Below are 24,580 nucleotides of genomic sequence, written 5' to 3' on the forward strand. Positions count from 1 at the left end.
TTCTGTGATTTTTCAGTCATTTTCCTGGGCTCCAGAACCTAATCCCCCAACTACCACTGACTTAAGGTTTTGTTATCTGTAGTTGTAGGCCAGAACGGAACCCCACGAATAACTAGGGCCACCTGTGTGTGTGTATGTGTGTGTATACATACACACACACACCGTTGATGCTGAGTCTTACCCACAAAATTACTTTTTAAAAAAGAAAAAGAAAACTATGCAACAGGATTGGAGAAGAAACAGATAGATATGTACAAATGTACCTATCAATTCTTTCTTGAACAGAAATCCTTCAGCTGACCATTTTGCTTAATGCAGATGAGCAAGATGTCATAAGAACATAGGAAGCTGCCTTATACCAAGTCAGATCATTAGTCCATCTAGCCCAGTACCGTCTACACTGACTGGCATTAGCTCTCCAAGGTTTCTCCCAGCCTTAACCAGAGTTGTCAGGGAGTAAACCTGGGACCTCCTGCATGCAAGCCGATGCTCCTCCATGGAGCTAAGACCCCATCCCCTAAGTGGAATATCTTACAGCAGATGGTGCTCACATGTAGTCACCCATTCAAATGCAAACCAGAGCAGAGATCCTTAGCAAAGGGGACAATTCATGCTTGCTACCCCAAGACCAATTCTCCTCCCCATACATATTAGACTATGTATTTGGTGGAAGAACTTTTTCAAAGGTTATCTAAATTAATTCTGAATCTAACACATAATACGGAGTTACAGCCTTGCCCCCACACTAAAAGGGCTTGACCTGTATTTGGCTTAAGCTCCTCCTATTTTACCTCACTTCCTGTAAGAAGTTCCCTCCTCATCCTTCCTTTTTCCAATTTAAATCGCTTGCTTGCCCTTCTTAGCCACATCATCAGTTCATATACAGAACACTCAAAAGAATGAATAAGTGTCTGCCAAAAAGATAGCATCACTGAAGCTATCAACCTCCCAAACGAATGAGGTACAAAAGCTACTAAGCCAGGTTTGCAGGTGAATAGAGATATGCATAATTCAACCATTCAACCCACCCACTTTCACGTGGTTTTGAGAAGGGGACAAACGAAGTAACTAAACCCAGGCGAGTGGATGACTGAAGGCTCACTTGAGGAGCTGGCTGATGCCTGCACAAACACCGGAGCAGCAGACCTCAGCACAAGCCCTGCCAAGGAGAGGAAGATTCTACACAAGACAGAAAGTTCCTGGAACTACCCTTTCATCTCATCCACTAGTCATCGTTAAAACAGAAACGAAAACTATGACGTTCAGGGGCGGAGAGAGAAACTTAATGAAATGGATCACCTTTAGGGGAGGCTGAGGTTGTATCTGAATGGTAAAAATCAAAACAAAGGCTTTTCAAACACAGACAGGCAAGGGCAGCTGGATTTTTAAGAACCAGCTATGGATTTTTAAGAGCCAAAAGCAAAGCCAACTGAGCTCTCTCAATTAACATTTTCTTTGACATTCTCCTCAGCAGCCTTTCTGAACAGGTCAGTTCAGGGTTTTGAAGTCAGAGGAAGATACAATGAAGGTCTTTGAAACAATGCCGATGGTGTGCCCAATGAAGATCTGACTGGGCAGCACCTGGGAAAAACACACACCTGTCGCAGTGTTCATGGGACAGCAATGAGAATTTATCATGAATCCATGGGCAATACAGCCAAACTAGGCATTAGACTTGGATGCCAATAAGATGTTGAGCACTGACCATGGAAAGAGTTGAGACTGCTCAACAGGAGGCCTTAGCCCTATGGTGAAATCATAATCATATTATGAGATATGCAAATAGATGCAGAGGAAATGATAATGACAGTGAAAAGGAGGCAACCTAACAAAACAAACTGATTTCCTTGGCACTACAGTGGGGCCTGAGAAGTTGCTTGTTTTACAAATGGAATTTGTAGCAGCAGAAGCAGTTGTAAACTACTACTTAACTACTGTAAATAAAACTCTTTCTCTGTTTGTTGATCTTAGATATCAAAATGGAACACAACAAAGCAGACAGCCCCTTCAGCCTCCAGAAACCGACTTTAGAGCTTAAGGCATCTAATACCATGCATTGTGCCTAGAAAGCAGTCAGAGCAGACCCCAGGAATTCTGGGTCTGTGATATTTTCTTGATCAATGGGGAAAAACAGTCTACTAAAATAATTACAACTGGCGCTGTCAACTGACACAAGACTGGTTTTGTTGATTAACCATTGATCTTTAACTAATAATCAATACTTATTTTTTTTAAATGATGTAATTGATGCTCTTCATAGAACACAGACATTTTCCATAAAAGCATATTACATCTATGTTAGCAGTCGCATAGGATCTGGCTTTCCAATAATTAAATATGATCAATTTTCTAAAATGAATTACATAATTCTTTCCTTAGGTCAGGGGGGTGGGGGAAGTCCCTTTAGCTTACACAGCAAATTTGTAATGTCTATTTTCCCAGTCCTCTACATAAGATCGGAATTAATATAAATCTATGTCCCAAAACCTCATATAGTCACATTTCCCTCACTATCTCAAAAATTCAAGAACATGCAATTTAAGAAACAAAACAAGGAAAGGCCAAATGTAATGACTGACATCCAGACAAAATACTACATACACTTGATCTTAGCCAAAAGGCCGAGAAGCGATCCAGACGAAGTACTCAATACTATTACTCAGAAGTTACTTTAAAGGACTACTTAATTTAAATAGGACTTCTATTGAGTAATTTAGTCAGAATCCCAGCCAACATTTTATTTATTTTTCATTCCCTGTTGCAGTAATATATACAAACCAAAATAACCTAAAAAAATTTAAAGGATACCCTCAATTAGCAGACCTATCAATCAGCTAACATTTTAGTTGATTAATCTACCTTCCATGCAGATTAAAACATAACCAAGACAAATAAGAAACAATTCATCCTGTCAATCTCCATACACAGGTTGACAGAATGAGGGCCACAAAGTATCATTTCATTGTCATGTCCGGACTCAAGACCCAAACTTGGCATAGCCCAGTTATATCCAGTATAAGTTCTAGATGTATCTTGGGCTTTCCGATGGATTCTTCGTGAACCGCCTAGATAACAGCAGCCAACACATAAAAGTTCTTATTATGGATTCCCATCCCCCTGCCCCATGCCATGTCAAGAGCCTCTTCCCAAAGAGAGAGTTTGGCAATGACAGCTGTCTGGATAAGAATAAGTTTCTTGAGGAGACAGACAACTGCAGACAAACAACCATTTTTTTCTGAACAAAGAAAACTGAATATCTCCTACCGAACGCAATGCATACTACTTAAAACACAACCAAGCCAAAGATACCTGCAGAGTTTCATTCACAGTGGGCGACGCATCCGGCTCATTTTCAACAGGTAAGGTCTGAGGAGTGTAGAGTCCATTCACAAGTAGATCATAGAAACGCATGCGTTTTTCACCTACACAAACAATAAGAATTTTATGTCAAAAGGAGACACACTTCAAGCCACAAACAAAATATCATGACAAAGATTCCCCAGAACTCCATCCAGAATCCTCATTTTAGCACCTCTCTTTGGAAGCAGAGAGCTGGTTTTATGTCAAGCGAGGCAAAACATCTCTTTAGAGAGAACACAAGCAAATATGCAACTTCCAAATTCCATGAGGTAGATGATCAAACCCTAGACTGGCCTCTTTGAGAAAAGCTGGGAGGGTGGAGAACAAAGATAATAAGGTAGCCCAGGATACAGACTTATTTATTTAGCATATTTCTCATTCTTGCAGAATGAGTGCATTTTATCAAGGAGGGTGCTCTTCTCTACAAGAGGACTTTCTACACAGGCAAGAAGTGGTTCAACTCCCTCTGTCTACTCTCAAACCTGCCCTTTTCAGGAGAAATGGCTTAATAGTTTTATGGATGAAACTATCAATAGCAAAAACATTTCCCCCCCAGGTTCCAGCTGCATCAATACTGTCACAAGCATGAAAATCTTCAGGCAGGACAGGCTCTGTCTTACCAACAGAAAAGGTGCTGAACGGAATGCAACTCACTACAATTGGATGCTGTCACTTTCCTCACATAAGCCATATCACATGTGCTTAATGAATTTTGTTCTTGGATTTGATTCGCTGTGTTAGTCAAATGTTACAAAGCACTTGTAAAGAGACAGGTGGCGCTCCCAAGCTAACTGAAAAGACCATCAGATGGTTTAATGCCAAGTAAAGTCAGAGGTATATTATATTTGACCCCAAAGTTACCTATTTTCCACAGCACTGATCTGAGGCTGCAAATCTGTGCACACTGACCTGGGAATAAGCCCCACTTAAATCAGTGGGATCCACTTCCACGTACATGCAGATAGCATCAGGCTGCAGAGCTTATATGGGGGTGGCTAAACATGCAGCCCTGCATGCTCACAAACTCTTGCTGGAATCTTGGGAGCTACACTGCAGTCTGCTGAGCAAGGGAAAAAGAGAGGTTCCAGTTCCATATTCAAAAGTCTGGTACAATACCAAGGCAGAAAATCGGGACAGGAGAACTACACAGGGGGAGACACGGCATCACTAAACACAATTATCTTCATGGCAACAGGATCGGGGCTTCACTTGCACTAGTTGTGATCATAACACCAATACCAGGTGCCAAGGACCAGGACCTAGCCAAGCCACAGTATGTACACCAGTACTTGCTTGGTGAAGTCATCATCTGCAGGCACCAGTGGCCTGGAATATAACCGCCTGTCCATTAATAAGAAGCATGACCAGTAATAAGAAGAGTATTTAACCTGTAGATAGTGCTTTACAGCATTAACCTGTAAATAGTGCTTTACCACATTCAAAGGACTTCACATACTTTAATGCAGGCATCCCCAAACTGTGGCCCTCCAGATGTTGCTGAACTACAACTTCCAGCATACCCAGCCACAAAAAATTGTGTCTAGGGATGCTGGGAGTTGTAGTTCAGCAACATCTGGAGGGCCGCAGTTTGAGGATGCCTGCTTTAACATGTGGTAACCTTAAGTGGCACAGTGGGGAAATGCTTGACTAACAAGCAGAAGGTTGCCAATTCTAATCCCTGCTGGTACTATATCGGGCAACAGCGATATAGGAAGATGCTGAAAGGCATAATCTCATACTGCATGGGAGGAGGCAATGGTAAATCCCTCCTGTAATCTACCAAAGAAAACCACAGGGCTCTGTGGGCGCCAGGAGTCAAAATCAACTTGACAGCACACTTTACCTTTACTCCTTACAAACATCCTATGGGATCAGTCAATATGGTTATCCATGTTAGTGGATGCCTAAGCTCACCTAGTGAATTCATTGCTGGAGACTCCCTGGCTTTCAGATCAGTCTCTAACATTCCAAACTTACTCAGAAGTAAGTCCCACCAAGTAAAATGGACTGGCTCCCAGCTAAGTGTATGCAGACTGCAATCCTATGTACACTTATCTGATAGTAAGCACCACAGGAGACAATGGAACTTACTTCTGGGCAGAGGATTACAGTGTTAGCAACTGTGTTACACTAGGTCTGAAAACATCAAACTGAAAACATCAAACTATGACACTGGACAGGCAATTACAATTATGATTAGGAATAGAATATAACAGAATAGGGCCTTTATTGCACTTAAGGAAAAACAACAACACACCAGCAAAATTGCGTAGACCAAGGAAAGGATTCACCTTAAGTGACTCACTTAAAGCTACAGATCCTCATTTTGAAGCCTAGACACTGTGCTGCTGTTCTCCAAGCTTGCCATCTTTAGAACCCATCAGATCACTTATTAAATAGACATTTAAATGGCATATCCCTTTTGGCATGTCCCTTAGTATTACTCTGCTACAATCTTGGACCTAATTATAGGGTTTGTTTTTAAAAGTAATTGTAAAGTACAGATAAGTTGGCTATTGTGGACAAATGACTGGCTCTCAAAACAGACAGCTGTTCATCTGAACACTTTGGTTTTTTTTATTTTTAGTATAACACATCAACATTGCATGCCATGAAACTAGTTAAGTCAGAAACACTGCAAATGTAAGACGGTAGAAAGGAAGCAATCACAAGTATTTCAAAGGCTAGTATTAGGACTTGTTGGTCATCTGCATCATCAACAATACACTTGGAAATCAAGGAGGTTTGAGTTCACAGTTAAGCTGTGAATTAGGACTATTCAGCCTGACTGATGTTACTGGAGACAAACTGACTCTCTGCCATCCTATGCAGAGAGTTAAGTTACTCCTTAACTTGGGAGTAAGTTCTAATGCACATATATGCAGGATTGGACTGTGTCTCAATATTTCCACTTAACCGAGATGTGGATCAGATTGCAATTTTCTCAGACGACAGAGTTCAAATCACCAACTCCGATATAATTCACTGGCTCTATCCCATTCTGGTTAGCTGAAGACCAAAGCTTATATCGTGATGTAGTGGGCACTCAAAATAAATCCAAGACTGAGGCTGTAATCCTATGTACACTAACTTGGAAGCAAGCTTCGTTGACCTCTGAGTAACCTCTAAGTTTACTTCCGAGTAAACAGGCATAAGACTGCATAACACATCCACTTAACAGATCTGAGCCAATTTCTTTTCTTTCTGAATTTTATTACAACTCTCTCTTTAGTATGTGGACATGAATCCTCCTCATACCACAGCATGGGGTGAAACAACAACTTCAGCTGAAGATGAAATAATGCTTCAGAAAGAATAGTTTACTACAACGTGAGAGCTAAAATGTGTTTTAAAGTTCTAAATACATGCAATTTCAAAAAACTTTAGCACAAATGCTTTTTAACAGGCAGCAGAGAGTCAAAACCGTTCCATTATACACACACTAACTTTTAGAATGTTACTTATACAAGCTGTCCAAACAATCAATCTACTTAAGTTAAAACATGTTTAGTTCTTTTTACAATTAGCTGGGAAGAAAGTTGCCTGTCTTAGCAGAGATGAGGGGCAAATTAACATTTTTATATTAAAGTAACACACTGATCTAAACTCTTACTTCTGCTTCATTGTTTTAGGCTAAGGAAAAATACACTCAGAGGAAGCGGGGGACCCAAATGTCAAATATTACAATACTTAGTATGCTTTTAGAAACTACAGAAATAATAATCATATATTTATACTTGGATTGTTTGTAACATAGTTTCTCTTTTAGCATGTCAATATTGCAGACCAGTTATGTTAAAGATCAAGAGTATAAAGTGCTACTATCCCTTTAAGAGCCAAAGAGAAAACTGGGAGATACTTGCAGAATCTCCTGTATGTTGTTCGATTCCAGCAGTGAGATTGCTAAATTAGAATAAGATCATCACCACAACCTAAATCATAGATACATAGTTTTTAGGGTGTTCCCCCCCCCAGGCATTTTATAAAATGCATTTATAAGCCTCATCAAAAGAAGCTTTTTTGTGGGGTTTTTTTTAATCAGCCAAATGCAAAAGGTACATTTGGCAAAGTGTGTGTGTGTGTGTGTGTGTGTGTGTGTGTGTGTGTGTGTGTGTGTAGGGGCACTGTTTGGCAAGCCAAGTGTCAGCATGAATGAGTGCGTGAAATGGAGAGGAGGCAGCATTTTGAAAATTACAGGACTGTCTCCTAGCAACAGACAACACATTCAGCTCCACGTGACTACCAAAGACTCAGAAAAGCAGAGAGATTGAGGGGGAAATGGAGTGACAGCCATTTAATAGTGGTGGTTTTTTTAAAAATGAATTGCTAGCCCTCTCAAGCTAATCTTCAAATACATCTCACTACACAAGTAGGCAAGAAAAGCAGGGAAGTGAGTGAGGATGGCAAACAGGAAGACCACAACATCTCAAACCGGTTTCCCACCTTTAGTATCCAGCTCCACGTGGATGATGTTGCCCATGACAGATGTGTTGTGCAGGTGCTGAACTGCTTCTCGGGCACCTTTAACTGTGGCAAAGATCACTTTGGCAATTCCCAGGTGCTTCTTGTTCTTCGGGTTGTAGAGGATCTCCACTTCTTCCAACTCGCCGTATTTTTTGCACATGTCTGTCAGGAAGTTTTCACGGATGTTGTCGTTCAACTTGGCAAAAGTGACTTGTTTGGGAGGCACTGGCCCCACATAAAATTCATCAATCTGGAGATTTATTTTATATAAGTGCACAGCAGGCAATTAAAAGGGGGGAAAAAAACATTAGTAAGAAACTAGCTGTCTAATCACACTGCTTAGAAGAGAGAGACAGTTAAGAAGCACCAGCAAAACTTTAGAGACCTTTTCCCTTTACACTACAGAAGCGCCTTGTGGGAAAATCCTAATTACTATCTCACTAATAACTTGCATGCAAACAGTTAATTTTTTTGAAAAAATCATAAGGCACACCTTGACAAGCTCATATAGCATTTTGCTACCTTTAAAAATATTGCTAAGCTGATTATTCAAATTATTTATTTATTTGTTTGTTTGTTTATTTGATTTTTAGAGCACCCTTACAAAATAGCTCAGGGCAGTTCACAAACATCATAAAACAGTTAAAATCAATCAAATAACAAAGAAGTGATTACGATTTGAGCATACACAAGGCTACAACCCTAAAACATTCACTAGGGAGTACTTTTCTAAAAACTCAGTTGGATTTACTTCTGAGTAGACATGTTTAGGACTGCACAATAATGTTCATAGTGGACATACCTTAAATTTTGGGACAGAGAGCTCCAGCTCTTTTGTTTTGGTCCATATTCGTCCTATCCTGGGGTCTCCAACACGATCCACTGGGGCAAGACCAGAGTTCTGAGAAGTGCGGGGGGGGGGGGGAGAACTGAGCGTCACACAGATGCAACAAAACCAAGGTTTGAAGTTTACTGTTCAGCATTTCAACATCAAGAAAACTGAAAGGCAGTAGAGGGGGTGAGGGACATCAACACACATCAACAACACACATGTCAAGTAGCAATTCTGCAGGGATTCAAGGTGAAATAAAGCGGCAGGTCTTATCTTTTGATTTTGACAGACCAAATTATGCCCAGGTATGTAACTTTAACATCCCTCCTCAACATTTTGTAGGAACCCTCATCTCCCCAGGTCATTAAGACATCCTTTCCCCCATCCCTCTCACCCCTACAAGAATAAAATGAACCTGGATTTCGACGGGGATGGCAGAGAGAAACAGAAGATAAGGAACGAGAATATCCATAGCAGGGAGGGAGAGAGAGAGAAAATGAACGCTCACAGGAATGCTAAAATGTTGCCCATCGTAACGATAGAGTTTGTGCTGTCCCTTTTTCAGAGCCGGATCAATAATCAACTTGTAACTTTTCCAATGGTGGTTTCTTTTCTCGGCAGAGGTGGAAGCTTGGGAGCTGTTCTCCATTCCGTTGATCCAACCTGGAAGAAGCGGGGAGGGGGGGGAGGCAACAAAGTTAAAAAAAAGAGAGAGAAAGATTGAGAGGTTACAATTTCAAAGCCGCCCCCCCCCCGCAATTCCGACAAGCCTGAAAAGGCAGAAGCCTATCCCCACACACAGCGACGCTAAAACGGGGTGACTGCCCCCCTCCCGTTCAGAGCGAGACGCGAGAATGAGAGCGAGAGAGAGAGAGACCCAATATCTCACTTGAACTCTGCTTCTTGCCATGGTCTTCTGGGTGCTTGGCTTTCTCTCCTGCCTTGTTCTCTTTGAAAGACATTGTGATTCGGTGGCCGATCGTCTCCTTGCCGCGAAAGGCGAGCTCCTCTTCACATTGGGCTGGTTACATTACATGGGGTTTTGAAAACCTCCTGCCTCCTTTTTTTTTTTTTGCGAGCCAACACATATTGTGTGTGTGCTTTCTGCTTGCTTCTCAGGCATCCCACAATTCACCGCTATGGAGCTCGGCTAATGGCTAACCGCCCTCCACCGAAGGCACATTCACCGCAGCTGCAACGCGCCGCCAAAGCCCCAGCCCCGCAGCCCTGTGGCGCCTCCCCGCCCCAAATAAAGGGCCATGCATTTTCCCGAGCCGGCGGGCGCTCCAGAGGGGCTTCTCCGCCGCTGGTGTGGCGCGGCCCAATTCCCTTGGAATCTGCCGGCTACATTTACCTAGGCGCCCAACTGTTCCCAAACAAGATGGACCTTAGGTGGAACAAGTTTTTTTTTTTTTTGGACGGGGGAGAGGAGGACTGGATGGGCTCGGCGGGGGGAAGGTGGCAGCCCGGGGCGCGCACAGCGGGGCCAGGCGACGTTGCTAGAAGCCGCTGCAATGTTGCCACCTCTGAGGAATTGCACGAGAGCCGGGAGGAAGGGGGCGCCCCCGTTTTGTTACAATTTGTCAATTTCACGAATTTCAGGCGGGGGGGGCGGGAGGAAGAGGAAGCTAAGAAGCAGCTTTGCTTATTAAAGGTCCTGAACAGCCAATCAGACGGGACCTTCCATTTTGTTTCACCTAAAGAAAGTCCGCCGTGGAAGGCTCTCTCGGAATGTTTTTTCTTTTTTTTTTAATTCGTACATTTGCCCTGGGTCGCCTTTGCTGGGGCTTCGTGTTGTTCTAGCTCGTCTTCTGCTTTTGGGTTTGTAATTTGGCCGTGGTTAGGTAATTGGCTGGTTAAAGGCAGCAGGCAGGCGCAGCCAATCAGCGCGCAGCTTCCATTGGGCTTGAGTTATTAGACGCTGATCTAAAAACATCCTTCAGCAGACAGCTAAGGAGAGGCCAACAGATCAGGCAGCCATTTTTCTGCAATGGAATTAAATGGCCAACTGGGTTTTCCTTTGTTCCAAAAGGGGATACTTGATTTGAAATGAATCCACACCATCCATTTCAGGACTGCTCAGTGTTTGTGTTAATGTCTGACAACATTTAGAGGACTCAAAGGAAGAAGGAAGACTTTTATAAAAAGATCTGGATTTTTCCCTTTGAATTGGAACCCATCTTTGTCTTGTTGTATATAACTAGGTCATAGCACGCCCTTATGTCAGCAGTAACAATTTTGAGTTACAAAAAAAGTAAATACATGTTTTTTGTTTGCTTTTTTAAGGCTTTTATCTATTTGCCTAAGAGATACATTTTTAAAATATAGTTTCCTGTATTAAACACTAAATACCTGGCCATCTTAAGTTAAATCCTTTCGTGCTAACAAGGTAATGTTTTAATGTAGATGTAGGAAATGTGAATTCTTGCCAAAAAAAAAGTCATTAGGATAAGCTTTTTTTCCTTTTACATTGTAAGTACCCAATCCATTCTGTCCTTCTTACTAAGTGTAGTTTTCATGTTATTGTTACTGGAATTCTCCTTATATTTTTCAGCCTTCATCTGCATGTCATTTTTTTTTTGTCTTGTTTATCTAAACAAATTGCTTCGGAAATACTTTTTAAAGGTCAAAAATATTTACCTAGAGATGATTAATGTTTACATACAGTAACTATTAACCAGGTGTATTCACACTAACATGTACAGATTTAAAAGTATTTTGAGATCATGTAAAACTGAGGGGTGGGGGGAGAGAAGAGATTGAAATACACCTACGTCCTGTTAATATGCGAGTAAATCTGTCCCAAAGAACTTACCGATTTAAGCTTGGAGTTTAAATAATATTAATGTTCACTGAATACTGTTAAATCAAAATAGGTGGATGTCTTCTAACAACCTTTTTTGGTCAATGGCATAGACGACTCTAAATGCCTGAACAAGATCTGTTGACTTGCAAAGTTACGACAGAGAAGTGATTTTACAGAACATAACGTATATTTAGAAATAGATCTTTTTTTTTAAAAAGCCCCACAACTTCACCTTCAGAACTGCATTCAACTATGATGTGCGGGTAAGTAAACCCTTTTGCCCTTGCAGTGGAACATATAGAGCAGGCCTATGCAACAAATGTTTTTGTCCAGGGCGGATATCCCGAGTTACTTTCTGTGGGGGGAAAGGTAGCTAACGTTCTTGTTGTTAAGTACATATTCAGAACCTACTCCCCCCCCCCCATAATACTTTTTTTAAATTCTCCTGTAACAAAGTGCTTTGCTTGGCTGCATCTTTGTTGATTTGAGGAGTTTCTCTCTGCAGATCCTTAACAGCATTACATGCTCCTAAACTTCGCCTCTCAAGTCCATCTACAGGCAGGGACGAGATTATTGTTGAAGAAAGGCGAATAACCGGAGAGAGAACTAACTAAATTTTCTCCTAGTTTTAAGAGCTTCCTCCTCCTGCAACAAAGAGAGGGGTTTTGAGGACGGCAGCATTTTGAACAGGAAAGAAGGACCTGACTGGCTAAAATGCACTATAAAGCTTTTCTTTCTTTTTTAAATCGAAAGGAGTCTAGCTATAAAGTAAGAGTTGCAAAAATGAAATCCAAAATGGAGGCGTCTCCTTCCCCACTAAAGAGAGGCGCTGTGCAATCTTGAACTGTATTGTTGGCAAGCGTGTGACGCCTTTACTAATTCACAGCAGGTCCAAGCCCCCCCCCCCTTCTTTTTTGGTAGCTAGCTACATCTTTAAACGAACTTCCAGCTGGCTTTTAAGGCTTTATTCGGAGGTGGGGGGGGGGGGGAGAGAGACTTGCACCCAGCGTACAATGGCTGGCTTTCGGGCTGTACTCCATATTGTGTGCAAGCAGTTGGGCGGCTTCGTAATGGCGGCCGGCTCCTTTGCGAGGCTGCTCTGCTGTTCTCTTTGGGGCGGCAGCAGCAGCGCTTCCTTTCTCCGGGGCTCGCTCTGCGCGTGCTTTCTGCTCCCGATCAATGCAGGGAAGAAGAATCCTTTCTCCTTTTCTCCCCTCCCCCTCTTTGTGAAGGTTTGTGGGAAGCAAAGCAGAAGTGAGAGCGAAGCTTTCCCCCCATCTAAATAAGAGAAGCAGCGGGGGGGGGGGGGTGGAAGATGGTTGCCATTTCATGCAAGGGCTTTTGCAGCCGCCGCTTAGGAGCGCGAGGGAGGCAGCAGCAGTGTAAGAGGAGATCCTGGCAGGGCTCCAACTTTTGCCTGCTGTTCTGCTCGGCAGGCACTCCCGGGGGTGGGGGAGGGTTGGAGACTGCGGGGGGGGGAGGGGAGGGGAAGGCCGGGGTAGCCTTCGCAGCCCGGCTGCTCTTAAAGGCACAGGACGCTGCTGCCGTCGTGGAGAGGGGAGACAAAGGCGCCGCGTCGTCGTAGCAAGCTGCCCTGCTTCTTTGTGTCTAGACTCTCCAAAAGTAGTCTCCTCTCTTCTGTGGTGGAAGAAAGGGGCGAACGGATGGGCGGAGTAGAGCCGAGCAACGCGGCAGGTTTTCGAGCAGCAAGAGGAAGCCCACATAAGGGGCTTGCAGGCAGAAAACTCCTTTTCTGCAGTGCAGTGAGAGCGCCAATGGAGTCTGTCTTCCCCCCCCCGCCCCGGCTGGATTCTCGATCCTGCGTGGCTCGCGCTCTTGTTGCTGGCGCAGCAGTCCTGGGGTGATCTTTGCACAGCTCTAACTCTTTACCACGTGTCTCCAAACAGGTCTCTCTCGGCATCACTGTTCTTCCCCCCCCAGCCTCCCCCCATCCGTGACCCCTAGAAAGGGTGAGCTCCACGATGATCGAGGAGGAGGAGGAGGAGGAGCTGACAAGGGAGTACGTGGCCTCTTGTCAGACGAGAGAGGGCTTTGCTGATGGCATCTCTCTCTCTCTGCCTCTTTGCAGTAGAATGCCAGGCGCACTTCCGTCTTTAAATGGCTTTTCTTTGTCTCGAGGATTGCTTTCCTTCAGCCTGCAGGCCTTGGGAGCAGAAGGGGGGGCGGGTGTTGCTGCTTTCAGACATCCACGACTCTGGAGGGTCTCTTGTTGCTTGGAAGATCTGAGGTGACAAGCCTGAAGCCACTGTCACTCTTGGTTTCTTTTTCTCCTGGCATTGTTAGCCATCCTGAGGGTGAGAAATGGCTCTGCCTCTGGGAAACCTCAGAAAAGCAAGTGGAAGAGCCTCTGCTTCCTTGCAGAGATTCTCTGACGCAGCCCTTGAAATAGGCTCAATTAAAAACCTCTGCAGGAATTAACATTAAACACTAGTTGGTAAGACTTATTGTACTTAATTGGATAACTTTTGGTGTGGATAGTTCCTGTTTGCGCACAAAGGCAATGCATGTCGAGGCTGAAACTAAGCATAAGGTGAAATTGCTGTCTTGTGACGTATCTGCCCCCACCACAGCAATATCCCATTCAGCGTTCTAATTTTTTTCAGCTATGTGTAGAATGAGTTTTGTTCTGGGCAGCAGTATCAAGGCAGTGTGTGCGCGCATATATTCAGAATAGGACCTTCCTGATTCAGTCTGAGCAGGATCTAAAATTAACTGAGCGGACATTAAAAAAACAACAACACCCTTGTGTGCACGTGCGCACGCCTTAGAGGGAACACTGATCCCATTACGGGTGGCAGTTGAAATTGGCCTGAATGTTGCTAGTTTATTGTCCAATGTTCCGCAGGAGGCCGGGGTGGTGTCTCTTGGATCTCTGTGGGAATGAAGACATTCTCTTCCTCTGCCACGTACCAAGATTAGCTCAAGCAGTAGAACCTGTTTTTTGTTTTTAAGCAATGCATCTGTGGAGCAACCTGAGTGCTTAATAGGCCATGCCCTGCTTCTTTCTGGTCTTTGTGGGAGGAAAGCGCATCAAGCGGCTGCTTGGAGGCTTGCCAAGTGGAAGTATGGCTTATACGAAGGTTTCCATCCTCAACATGGACTTCCATTGCATTATGTAGAAGTTGTATCCAAGTAAACATGTTTAGGATTACATTGCACGCTTCTTACTCTGTCCTCTTTAGGCGATGAGGGAGGGAGAAGGGCTGTGTTCTGTGACGAGACTGAGCTAGATATGTCAGCTCCTTGATGAACAGCATGTCCCTTAGTTACAAATAACTGTTGGAAGGGAGGCTAGGGAGGTTGTCTGTCGTTTCTTTTGTTAATGTTCTTCTCTAAACTCCCTGGCTACTTACCTTTTCCTCCCAGTAGCTGACTTGCTGGGGAAAGTGTCCTTATGTAGACCTGTGCATTGTGAAGTGGATATGGCAACTGCAAGTGAGGTCAGTCAGCCAATGTGTGGATTAGTGGGGCATCAGTCCCGGAGAGCCCTGCTGTAACAGTGCTGTGCTAAGTGGTTGGTTTGGAGAGGAGTTCTGAAATTCCTTCTAAACGAGTACAGAAGAGAAATGAACGCTTGCTTGTTCCTGATGCACACTCTTGCCAGATTCTCTTCTCACCCCTCTCTCCAGTCAGTGATAATGTAGGTCACTATGAAGGTCTTCCTTATGGTGGTCAAGCCTCCCGTAGGGTCAAGAAATAACTTTCCCTTTCTTGCAGAGTTTACGAAAAATATTGTATCGTGTGCTTTGTGCATTTTTCAGTCGTGTGACAACAGCTCTGTAGGGTAGGTTAGTCTTCTCCTATTGCAGAGGTGGAGCTGAGACTAGTGGGCTGCACTACAGGCACAAAGGCGGAGGTGAAATCTGAACTGCTGTTCTATGTTGGCTCACATGCCATAGAGCCTGTGGCCCTTCTCCCCTTCCCCGCTCCCTCTGATCTGCTTGGAGTAAGCAATCTGAAACTGGGTTTTCTCCTAGCTGCAGGTAGGGAATGTTATGCCATGACTACTGCTTAAAGATGTACACTGACACATGCTCCAAAACAAACAGCCTCGTTAAAACTGCCTTATGGGGCTAGCCCAGTATATTTAGCCTGGTAGTCTGTTTCTTGGCAGTGGCCCATGTTGCATGTATTAAAGAAACCCTATGTATCCTAATGGAATATGCCGATTGCACTGAATTTCTGGCAGCCTCTTAAGGAAACCCCCTGGAAAAGGCTTGTATGCTTTGACAATCTGTTAATAGCATTGGTACTCCCCACTGTGTGAGTTTAACTCTTATGTGGCTGGTCATCATGGCTATGGCAAAAAGTTAGGATTAATTCAGAAAATGTTCTTGCTTCCGTTCAATTTCATACTTCCTACTGTTATGCAAACACACACACCAGTATTCATTCATCAGTTTTCCTCACTGCTTTCAATTGTGCTATGGGTCAGTCTATGCCTAACATGTAAATATATTCAGGTTAAAATTATTCTAACACCTAAGAAATACTTCAAACCAGAGGCACCCCCTTGTCATCAAAGTGGGGTGGGTGGGAGAAAGAGATCCAGAACATGGTTAGGGTGCCGGAGGGATTAACTGAATTGCCCCTCGGAGTAGCTAAGATATTAACACTGAGGGCAATTTAACAGGAAAACAGTACACTTCACAAGCTGCAATCCTGATCTCTCTCTCACACACCCCTGTTCTTTAACTGTGTCTAAAGTCAACATGCTGCCCCATTTAACATATTTAGCACAACATGTAGCTCTCATGAGAGATAGTTACCTTCTTCCCTACCCCCCCTTAGCATCACTAACCAAAAGGCTTCCCTTCCTGTGATGCATACAAGTGGTTCCATTTACTATATTTATCTTGTGAACTGAAATTGGAAACTTTCCTTTTCAGTATCACTTCAGAAAACAACACTTTAAGTTAACTGCACCATTGTTGGCTGTATGCAAAAGTGCTTGTTTAGAGGCTATTTGGTCTCTTCAGTTCTCAGACACATTAAGAACATGCTAGCAGAAATTTATGGAAGAGTGTGGCTTGAGGACTTAAGGCTGTATATAGATAGACCTAGGTCATGGCAAATGGCCCCAAGGTAACTTCATTTGGATTGCCAGGGGATCGTTCTAGCTAGGACAGAACATGCTTTTCCAAGTAAACTTCCCTACACAACCCCCACTCTCTCTTTCAGTGTGTGTTATGATCCCTCTCTTCATCCCTCCTCCTCCATTTCTTAATCCAAGAACTTAATAGAAGTACTGTTTTCCTTAATCTTTGTATTTTCTTAGTAAAATATTTTGAATCTGTTCCAGCTGAATGTTTTAGTAAAAAAATATCTTAAACATGCTTCAGACTGAAATCATTTGTAAAATGCATGAACTTAAAGTTGAGAAAATGTTCTTGTGGTACTGTTTGCTAGCACACCACCAGTATGCTAAGTATCTGATACTCTGGTTGCACTTTCTCTGCGCATGAAAAAGGTTGTCTTGGACTGTATTTAAAAAGAGTGTAGGTAGGACTACTAATGTGCAGTTATTTGGTTTGCACATGCAAAAAGAATGGGGAACTCTGTGAGGGAGAGATAAGCAAGGCCATAATAAGTGCATGTAGTTCTTTAACTCTGCCTAAATTATATTGCGCTTGAAGTGTCTGGCTGAGCTCTTGTGATGGCTGAATGTTCAGTTCCTCAGGAAACCAAGCAGTTTGCAAGCCAGCTTCAGTGAGGAAGAAAAAGTTGTCATTTTAGCTGGGATTACGATATTACAGGGAATGGCAGAGGACTGAGAGAGGTTCCAAGAAGTAGGAAAACTAAGGAACAGGAAGCTCAGAAGCAAGGTAATGAGAGGAAGGATGCAATGTAGACTGGGCTGAAGCAGACACACTGCTTGAAGTGCAAGTGGAGGATGAAGCCTGAAAGAATGGGCAGAAGAGAAGGCTCTGAGGCAACAAAAGGCCTTAAGGAAATCTGAGTTAAGAGGGGCTGTATGCTATGGGAGGAGAAAGAGAAATGTGTTGGAGAGGCTGTTTAAGAGAAGAGCAGAAAGAAAACAGGGCAAAAGAGACAGTGGCTGGATATGATGTGGAGAAATTTGAGTTACATGGCCTTCCTCCCACAGCAATGTTAGAACAGGATCCTCTTAAAACTGGAGTCTGTTCAGGACAGACAAAAGAAGTTACCATAGCAATATTTAAAAGGGAATTAAGCAAATTCATAGAGGCCTACCAGTGGCTGTTAGTCCTGATGACTAAATAGAGCCTCCACACAGATGGTATGGCAGGGATCAGTTGCTATCAACAGAAGGGGGCTATTTATTTATTACATTGATATCCTGCTCTTCCTCCAAGGAGCCCAGAGCGGTGTACTACATATTTAAGTTTCTCCTCACAACAACCTTGTGAAGTAGGTTAAGCTGAGAGACAAGTGTCACCCAGCTAGTCTCATGGCTGAATGGGGATTTGAACTCGGGTCTCCCCGGCCCTAGTCCAGGGCTCTAACCACTATACCATGCTGGCCTCTTCTAGCCTTGCTTGTGGGCTTCCCTGGAGGCAACTGGCTGGCCACTGAAGGAAACAAGATATTTGTCTGAACTGGCAAGGCTTTTATGCTCTTTCAAGAGGGTGTCAAGGATAAATTTAAATGGGGCAATATTATGCATACGATCTAGAGACAATAAAAGCTATGTACTATTGGCTGGTAGGAAGAAAGCAAGGGACTCTCATCCTGACAGGGGACTTTTGCAAGTTGCAGCTTCTGATACTGCAGCACTGTAACCTGGCAACAAGAGCCTAGAAGCAGTAGAGTGATGGGAAGGAATTGTGCCTAGTTTGAATCAATAACCAGCCAATTATTTAGCTTTTAGTGAACTGGATAGATACAATGTTTTACTGTAGGCCCGAAATCACTTTTTAAATCTTATTGCAGAGGAAGTAATTTGAGAACAGCAGTCACCGTTTGGGTCACATTACCCTTGGATAAATTACCTGTTCGTTCTTAAGGGGAGCTGGTGTTTGTTCACAATGTGTTAGGAAATCTGACAAACAGCTTTGTGTTTGGCAAGTCAGAAACCAGGGCACTGTGAAATTGAGTGGTGAAAGAGCACACACTTGCTCTAGAGCGCCTGTTGTAGAACTTTGTCTTATGACACATGAGTGATAAATGCGGAAGTAGTTGTAATTGGAATTGCTTCATGTTTTGTTACAGAACACAGGAAACTTGAGGCCCTGCTCCTAAACACACTTTGAAGGCCACAGCCCATTTCCTGTGTGCTGTATTAGCATTATCCTGCAGTAAATGGATCTTACATAGTCTTGCTGCCACTTATGTTGACATGTTGGAGTATGTATGTATGTGTTCTAAAACTGTATGTTTAGGGTGTAGATTTAAGAGTTTAGGGTTCCTCGTTCTTCCTTAACACCAAGTCTTTAGATAGTTCTAGTAGTGGCCCAACTTCTTCTGTCCCAAAAGAATGCTATGATCCAGAATCAGCAGCAAACTGGAACACATTAAACTAATCTCTTTGGGAACATTTGCATGTTCCTAAACATGGGTATTAACTTGCAGATTAAGTGTATCTAAAATATGCAACTTAGTGATAGGCCTATTACTAACACAAGACACTGGTGTGCTACCAGGCCAGCAGGGTAATTGGCTATAGGGAAAGTGTGTGGTGACTTGTGTAATGGCCAGGGTGTCTATGAAGGAAAATAGTGCCTTTTTGTATGGATGGTTCCTTGTGTGGAAACTTGGTGGTCTTCTACTAATGGTTAACCAGTGTTTATGTAGAAGTTGTATTTACCCACATGGCAGTCAGGATGACATGACACAGACTCAACGTGCACCCAAATGCACTACAAGGAATATAGCATGTATAACTGAATGGGATCTGTACAACTTTTAATGTTCCTCCTCCTCATTTTTCCACAGTCCAAGGAGGTCATCCTCCATAGTATGGGATTGCGAACTGAGCATGCTCCAGACAGGACCAATGAAAGAACTGCAGGTGTGACTATATACTGTGTAGGAGGCGACCCAGCCCCAGTTCTGGTTCTGTTTTTGCTCCACAAACAGGTCTGTTCCTTTGCTCTGGCAAATTTTGGCCTTTACTGCTTGGCTAGCTAGTTTTTCCATTCTTCTCTATCCTCTTGGTTCTACTTTCTAGTATTGTGCAAAGAGGGGAGAGAAGTCGGCTTTTGCTTTATTTGGCTACTCTAAATTCAGTTTGTGTTCTTAATTCGGCTGTGTTTTGGCATTTTTTGTTCCTTTTACTTTTGTTTTGCCGTTCGACTCAATGGAGAATGCTCACGTGGGCGCTCCACTCAAAGGCTCCCTATCCGAGGGACCCGCTTCTGATTGGAGGGCCCTACAGCCCTTCCATGTGTCGGCTCCTCTGGAGGAGGACGACACCCTGAGCTCTCCCCTAGGCGAACGCTGTGCCTAGGAATGGCCAGCTGTTCCCTCTGCCTCTTCTGGCCACTCTAAGAGCAGAAGAAGGCGAAGCAGAAATCAAGCAACTCAAGGATCTGGCTTTGAAGCGCTCTGCTGTCGCTAAAGCACGCTCGGCACCTGCCTCGGCTGTGCGCCTGAGCGAGCGGCTCCTGCTGCAGGCAGTTTGTCACAAGCATTTGCCCTGCCACCTGCTGGAGCCCCAAAGGGGAGCCACCGACCCGCCACTGAACCAGGGCACCTGGCTCCCTTATTTATCGCCGGTCCCTCCTTTCACCTCCCTGGAGAAAGTGATCGAGCTGCCCGATGCGGGAACCAAGCTGGGGACCAGGCCTCCTCCTCCACTGCCTGGGGATCATGGAAGGAGAAAATCTGATAATATTTAATAAAGGGCGTAACTGAAGACCAGGTAGCTGCTTTACAAATTTCCTGCAAGGGCATGCTGCCCGAGAACGCTGCAGAAGCAACCGCGCTACATGTAGAATGTGCCATGATCCCAGGCGGCCTTGGGTTGCACAATCCTGCAACAGGTGGTCTGATCCACATCCTCTCTAGCCCGCCCTCTTAGACTCTATTCTTAGCTTGGGTATGTCCCATACAATGGAGGATTACCTTCTCGGACTATGGAAAAAGATACATTGGTCATACCATGAAGGGTTCTTTTTCATAGCCGAGGAGGTCATCCGGCCTGCCCGAAGATGTGTTATGCCATTTGTTATCGGGCCGTTATTTTCTTTCAGGGAGGGCACGGTGTGTCTGGGCGGAATTGACTTCTGGGACATTTTAGTTAGTAGGCTTTGGTGGATCATTCTGTCTGTTTGCCTTGTTCTACTGTTTTCTAATCTGCCTGTTTTCTCCTGTTCTCTGAGAGTACTGTGTAGGGGCTGGGTCGCCTCCTACACAGTAGCTAGCCACGCCTGCAGTTCTTTCATTGGTCCTGTCTGGAGCATGCTCAGTCCTCAATCCCATACTATGGAGGATGACTTCCTTGGCTGTGAAAAAGAACCCTTCATGGTAAGACCAATGTTTCTTTTTCTAATAAAGAACATTTTAACCTCTCTCTGGCCCAGTGACCTCCTAGTAGAGTGGCATCTTCAGTTCTGTATAAGCAGTTAATCTCTTGTAGTATTTTGACTTTGATGTATTCCTGTTAACTATGTGGAGGATGTGAGAGGGACTCCTAAACTTCCAGCCCAACCTGAAGCTCCCCTCAGAACAAAGGTTTCATTACTGCCCTAAGGTAGGAAAGGCTGTGGGAAAAGGATGGGGTGAATCCTGAAATGACCACTCAACTTTCAGGTTATGATAGGCTTCAGCTAGCCATATGTGCCACACTGATTTCATCTTTATGTTGTAGCAAATACAAACCTAAAATGCTTTGGCTATGTGTAATACAACTTTTAATTTGATAATGGCAATTTGTTGCCATAGGGGCACAGCATATTATATAGCAGTGTGTTTTTTCATTTTGTCGAAACAAATTGGAAGGCTTCATATACTTACCGTCTCTGTAAAAAGACATTCCAATGTGTCTGGCTTTGAGAGTGCTGCAAGAACAAAGAGAAGAGAGATAAATATTGTTACTGAAGGTCAGATTTCCCATTAGTTCCAGTGATTACAACTTAAGAGGTTCATTCTAGATTTAAATCTAAGGGGATTCTTTCCAATTTCAGTGAGATACAGCTTGCACCCAGTGTGGCTTAGATTTATTATAGAGGACAATAATTAGTATTTGTATTGAGCACTACACTGTTTGGGCAGTACTTAATTCTTTTTCAGTGTGTCAGGCTGCTTTTCAAGGAAAACAAGTCTGGAGCCCTGTTGGAGACGCTGAAAATAGACACTGGCCTCCTGCTCTTTCTGCACCACTTTGGTACTCCTGGGTCTTTTGCCTCTTGCTTCTTTCCTACTGGCATTTCACCCCTGAACATGTAGTTTTCTCATATATTCAGCTCTAGAAGGCCATCTAGTGGCATGAGCAAGTCAAAGTGTAAAACCATCTACAAGTTTAAAAACATGTAAGTTGGTGAGCATTATTTCAAGGGGTGCCATATTGCCTGTAGGAAGATAAACTACTCCCTTTTATCCAATAAGAAACTTTATATAAGGGGAGAGCAACTGGCCCTATCCATCCCCAGCACAGCATCCCTCCAGTGGCTGTTGCTGTTGATTTCTTGATCATGTTTCTTTGATTGTGAGCCCTTTGGGGACAGGGAGCCATTTTATTTATATTGATATAAATCTTTGGGAACTCTTGTTGAAAAGCAGTATATAAATATGTCATTCATATTGTTCTTATGAACAAATAAATCCCATGTTCTGAATTTGTTTGGGTGCATGGACTACAGGAATTCATATCGGCAGCACAGGGACATTTTAGGTCATGAGTCATGACATCTATCTAGAATCACTTGCTACTTACATTTACAGCTGTTTGTACTCAGTGTTGTGAGCAGAGTTGCACTATGGGCTGGTTTGCACACACACGGTCATTGATTAATTACTGCAGCATCAAGTGATGACCTGCATGTTTAAATGAAACTTCACAGCAGTAACACTGCAGAATTAACTGTCTCCTAATTGGATGTCCCCTATGTCCCTCCCTGGACTTGGAGATCTTCCTCAAAAGCCCTGCTCAGAGTGCCCCAGCCAAATGAAGTGAAGCCGGGGTGGGAGGCGGGCTGCTATGGCTACTTGCCTGGTGTCATAGCTATTTTCTTTTAGACACAAGGTTAAGATCTTTGTTCACCCAACCATTTAAAATGGGTTTAAATGTTTTTGTTGTATTTAATTGTAGTTTTAATGTGTTTGTATGTTTTATTGTTTTGTGAACCACTGAGAAAGCCAAAATAAAGTTTATCATGTCCGAGTACTTTTAAGTGGAGTCTGTTCACACACAGTGTAACTACCAAAGGTGTTGAGCCAATAAAGAGAATGTGTACACGTACCAGCCCTAAATCTGAAGTGGCAAGTTGTTGACTTGTGTAAATAAGAATTCATTCCCACTGTGGCACTGATCAAAGAAATCTTAAGTTTTAAACAATTCTGTATAGATTTGCATATAACAATGGTTTTCAGAGCACATGGTTTTTTTTAGATAGTTCACATGTGTTGAAGGCATCATTTTAGAAGGGAATGCCTTACCTGTTACAGATTTTGTAGAAGCAGCAAGTTAGAAGTTTCTCTGAGATGATATCTGGTGTAGTAGCACAGATCTTTGATGTGTCTATCAGTCCTGCCCCCAGCTGAACAAGTTGCTTGCGTGACCCCTTGTGGATGTTAGCAGCAAAGCAAAGTGAAATTTACACTATAGGTTTATATTATATATTTTCTAGGGTGATTCCATTAACATAGATCAAGCTTGTTCATATCTCCAATTTATATTGCCCCAGTTGATTAAGAATTAGAGTTGTCAGAAATCAGAATTTAAAGGTAAGATGAAACTTACTGAGTCACATACCACTCCTCTTGTAAGCCTGTTTCTAACAGTAGTTCACACAAGCAAAAAAAAGTAATTCACTCTTTGTTCCCAACCTTTCATGATTAGAGGTATTCAGCTTACTAACATTATTATTATTATTGGCAATTCTATATAGCTATTCATTTTTATGCAAAACTAGTGAAGCTTGTGGCCATTGCCATGTCTTGTAGTTGTGCATTTCTCAAGTTAATTACTCTGGGACATGTTAAGGGTACACTTCCACCTGCACAGTAACTGAAGCCAGACATCTGGGAGTTGGACTTCCAGGTCTGCAGAGATGCCTTGTAAGGAAGTGTCCATTCCTGCTTTTTTATTATTAACACATCCCTTCATCATGCAGTCATTAGGAGCCATAAGTCATGCAGTCAGTCATAAGTATTTGCTACTTTTCTGTGCACATCTGTATTATGCACACTTGCCAAAATATAGAAACATTTACGTTTGTGTGTGTTTGTACGCATATATATACACAAACATATATATATACACACACATACATACACAGAGAGAGAGAGAAGTTTTAATAGAAGTATGGTATTGATTAGCTTCTGCTATGTTCAATTTGTTAGTGTCCAATGTACTACAACCAGAGATGTAACAAGGCTGGAGTGGGCCCAGACAAAATTTTAAAATGGGTCCCTCGCTGATGCTGATACACACACACACACTTTTCACAATATCTAGTCATGTGACTTGCCTCTGGGGGGCACCTTGAGGCGTGGGGGCCCCCAGGTAGCTGCCTCCCCTTGCCTAATAGTGGTTACACCCCTGACTACAACAGTGGCACACTTTCTGGAAGTTTCCCCCCAGATGCACACAGCAGGGGCGTAACTTTAGACGTAGGTTTCCCCCTAGCTGAAATATGTCATCTTGCTTTTGGGAAGCATCTAACCAAACTGCCAGGAGGCGGGCAGCTACTTGTGTGGGAGACCTGCACTTGGACCCCCCCCCCATAATGAAACCATTCCCAGGTCCCACTATGTGTTTTTTTTAAAGGGTGGGGGCTATATTTTGTGTGGTTTTTAGAGGGGGGCTCCCTATATTTTATCTCTAAAGGCAGGGTTTCGTGAGGAGGAGGCGGAGGAGGGCGCCTGCTGCTGCTGCCGCCTGTGTGAAGCTGCAGCCTGCCTGGCTGCGGCTGAGGCGCTGCTTCGCTTTCACCTCAGCGACAGGCCCGCCTTCA

The 24,580-nt window shown here is 43.5% G+C and overlaps 1 protein-coding gene and 1 long non-coding RNA gene across 6 annotated transcripts in view; one reads left to right on the forward strand and one right to left on the reverse strand.

The window, feature by feature from the left end:
• The window catches only part of SETD1B (SET domain containing 1B, histone lysine methyltransferase), a 68,026-nt gene that overhangs the window by 34,740 nt on the left and 8,706 nt on the right, over positions 1 to 24,580 (reverse strand). Inside the window, exons 1-7 of one of the 3 annotated variants that reach the window (XM_053280164.1) lie at positions 23,365 to 24,521; positions 23,061 to 23,185; positions 21,420 to 21,463; positions 9,165 to 9,319; positions 8,627 to 8,725; positions 7,804 to 8,074; positions 3,310 to 3,422 (exon numbers count right to left, since the gene is read on the reverse strand). In XM_053280164.1, coding sequence (XP_053136139.1) covers positions 3,310 to 3,422; positions 7,804 to 8,074; positions 8,627 to 8,725; positions 9,165 to 9,319; positions 21,420 to 21,438 — 657 coding nt within the window. In that variant the 5' untranslated portion in view covers positions 21,439 to 21,463; positions 23,061 to 23,185; positions 23,365 to 24,521. Of the gene's footprint in view, positions 1 to 3,309; positions 3,423 to 7,803; positions 8,075 to 8,626; positions 8,726 to 9,164; positions 9,320 to 9,545; positions 10,583 to 21,419; positions 21,464 to 23,060; positions 23,186 to 23,364; positions 24,522 to 24,580 lie in introns of those variants that run through there. The other 2 variants (XM_053280163.1, XM_053280165.1) reach the window with 2 other exon arrangements.
• LOC128338152 (uncharacterized) lies at positions 10,591 to 22,788 on the forward strand. Of its 3 annotated transcripts, none has more exons than XR_008312530.1 (4): positions 10,591 to 11,128; positions 11,533 to 11,725; positions 19,398 to 20,930; positions 21,696 to 22,788. It is a non-coding gene; the product is annotated as an uncharacterized LOC128338152 (long non-coding RNA). The 3 variants fall into 3 exon arrangements; XR_008312531.1 differs by having other exon boundaries at positions 10,591 to 11,045; XR_008312532.1 differs by having other exon boundaries at positions 10,591 to 10,910.

This window comes from Hemicordylus capensis, chromosome 15 (genome assembly GCF_027244095.1).
Source record: "Hemicordylus capensis ecotype Gifberg chromosome 15, rHemCap1.1.pri, whole genome shotgun sequence".
Classification (NCBI taxonomy): domain Eukaryota; kingdom Metazoa; phylum Chordata; class Lepidosauria; order Squamata; family Cordylidae; genus Hemicordylus; species Hemicordylus capensis.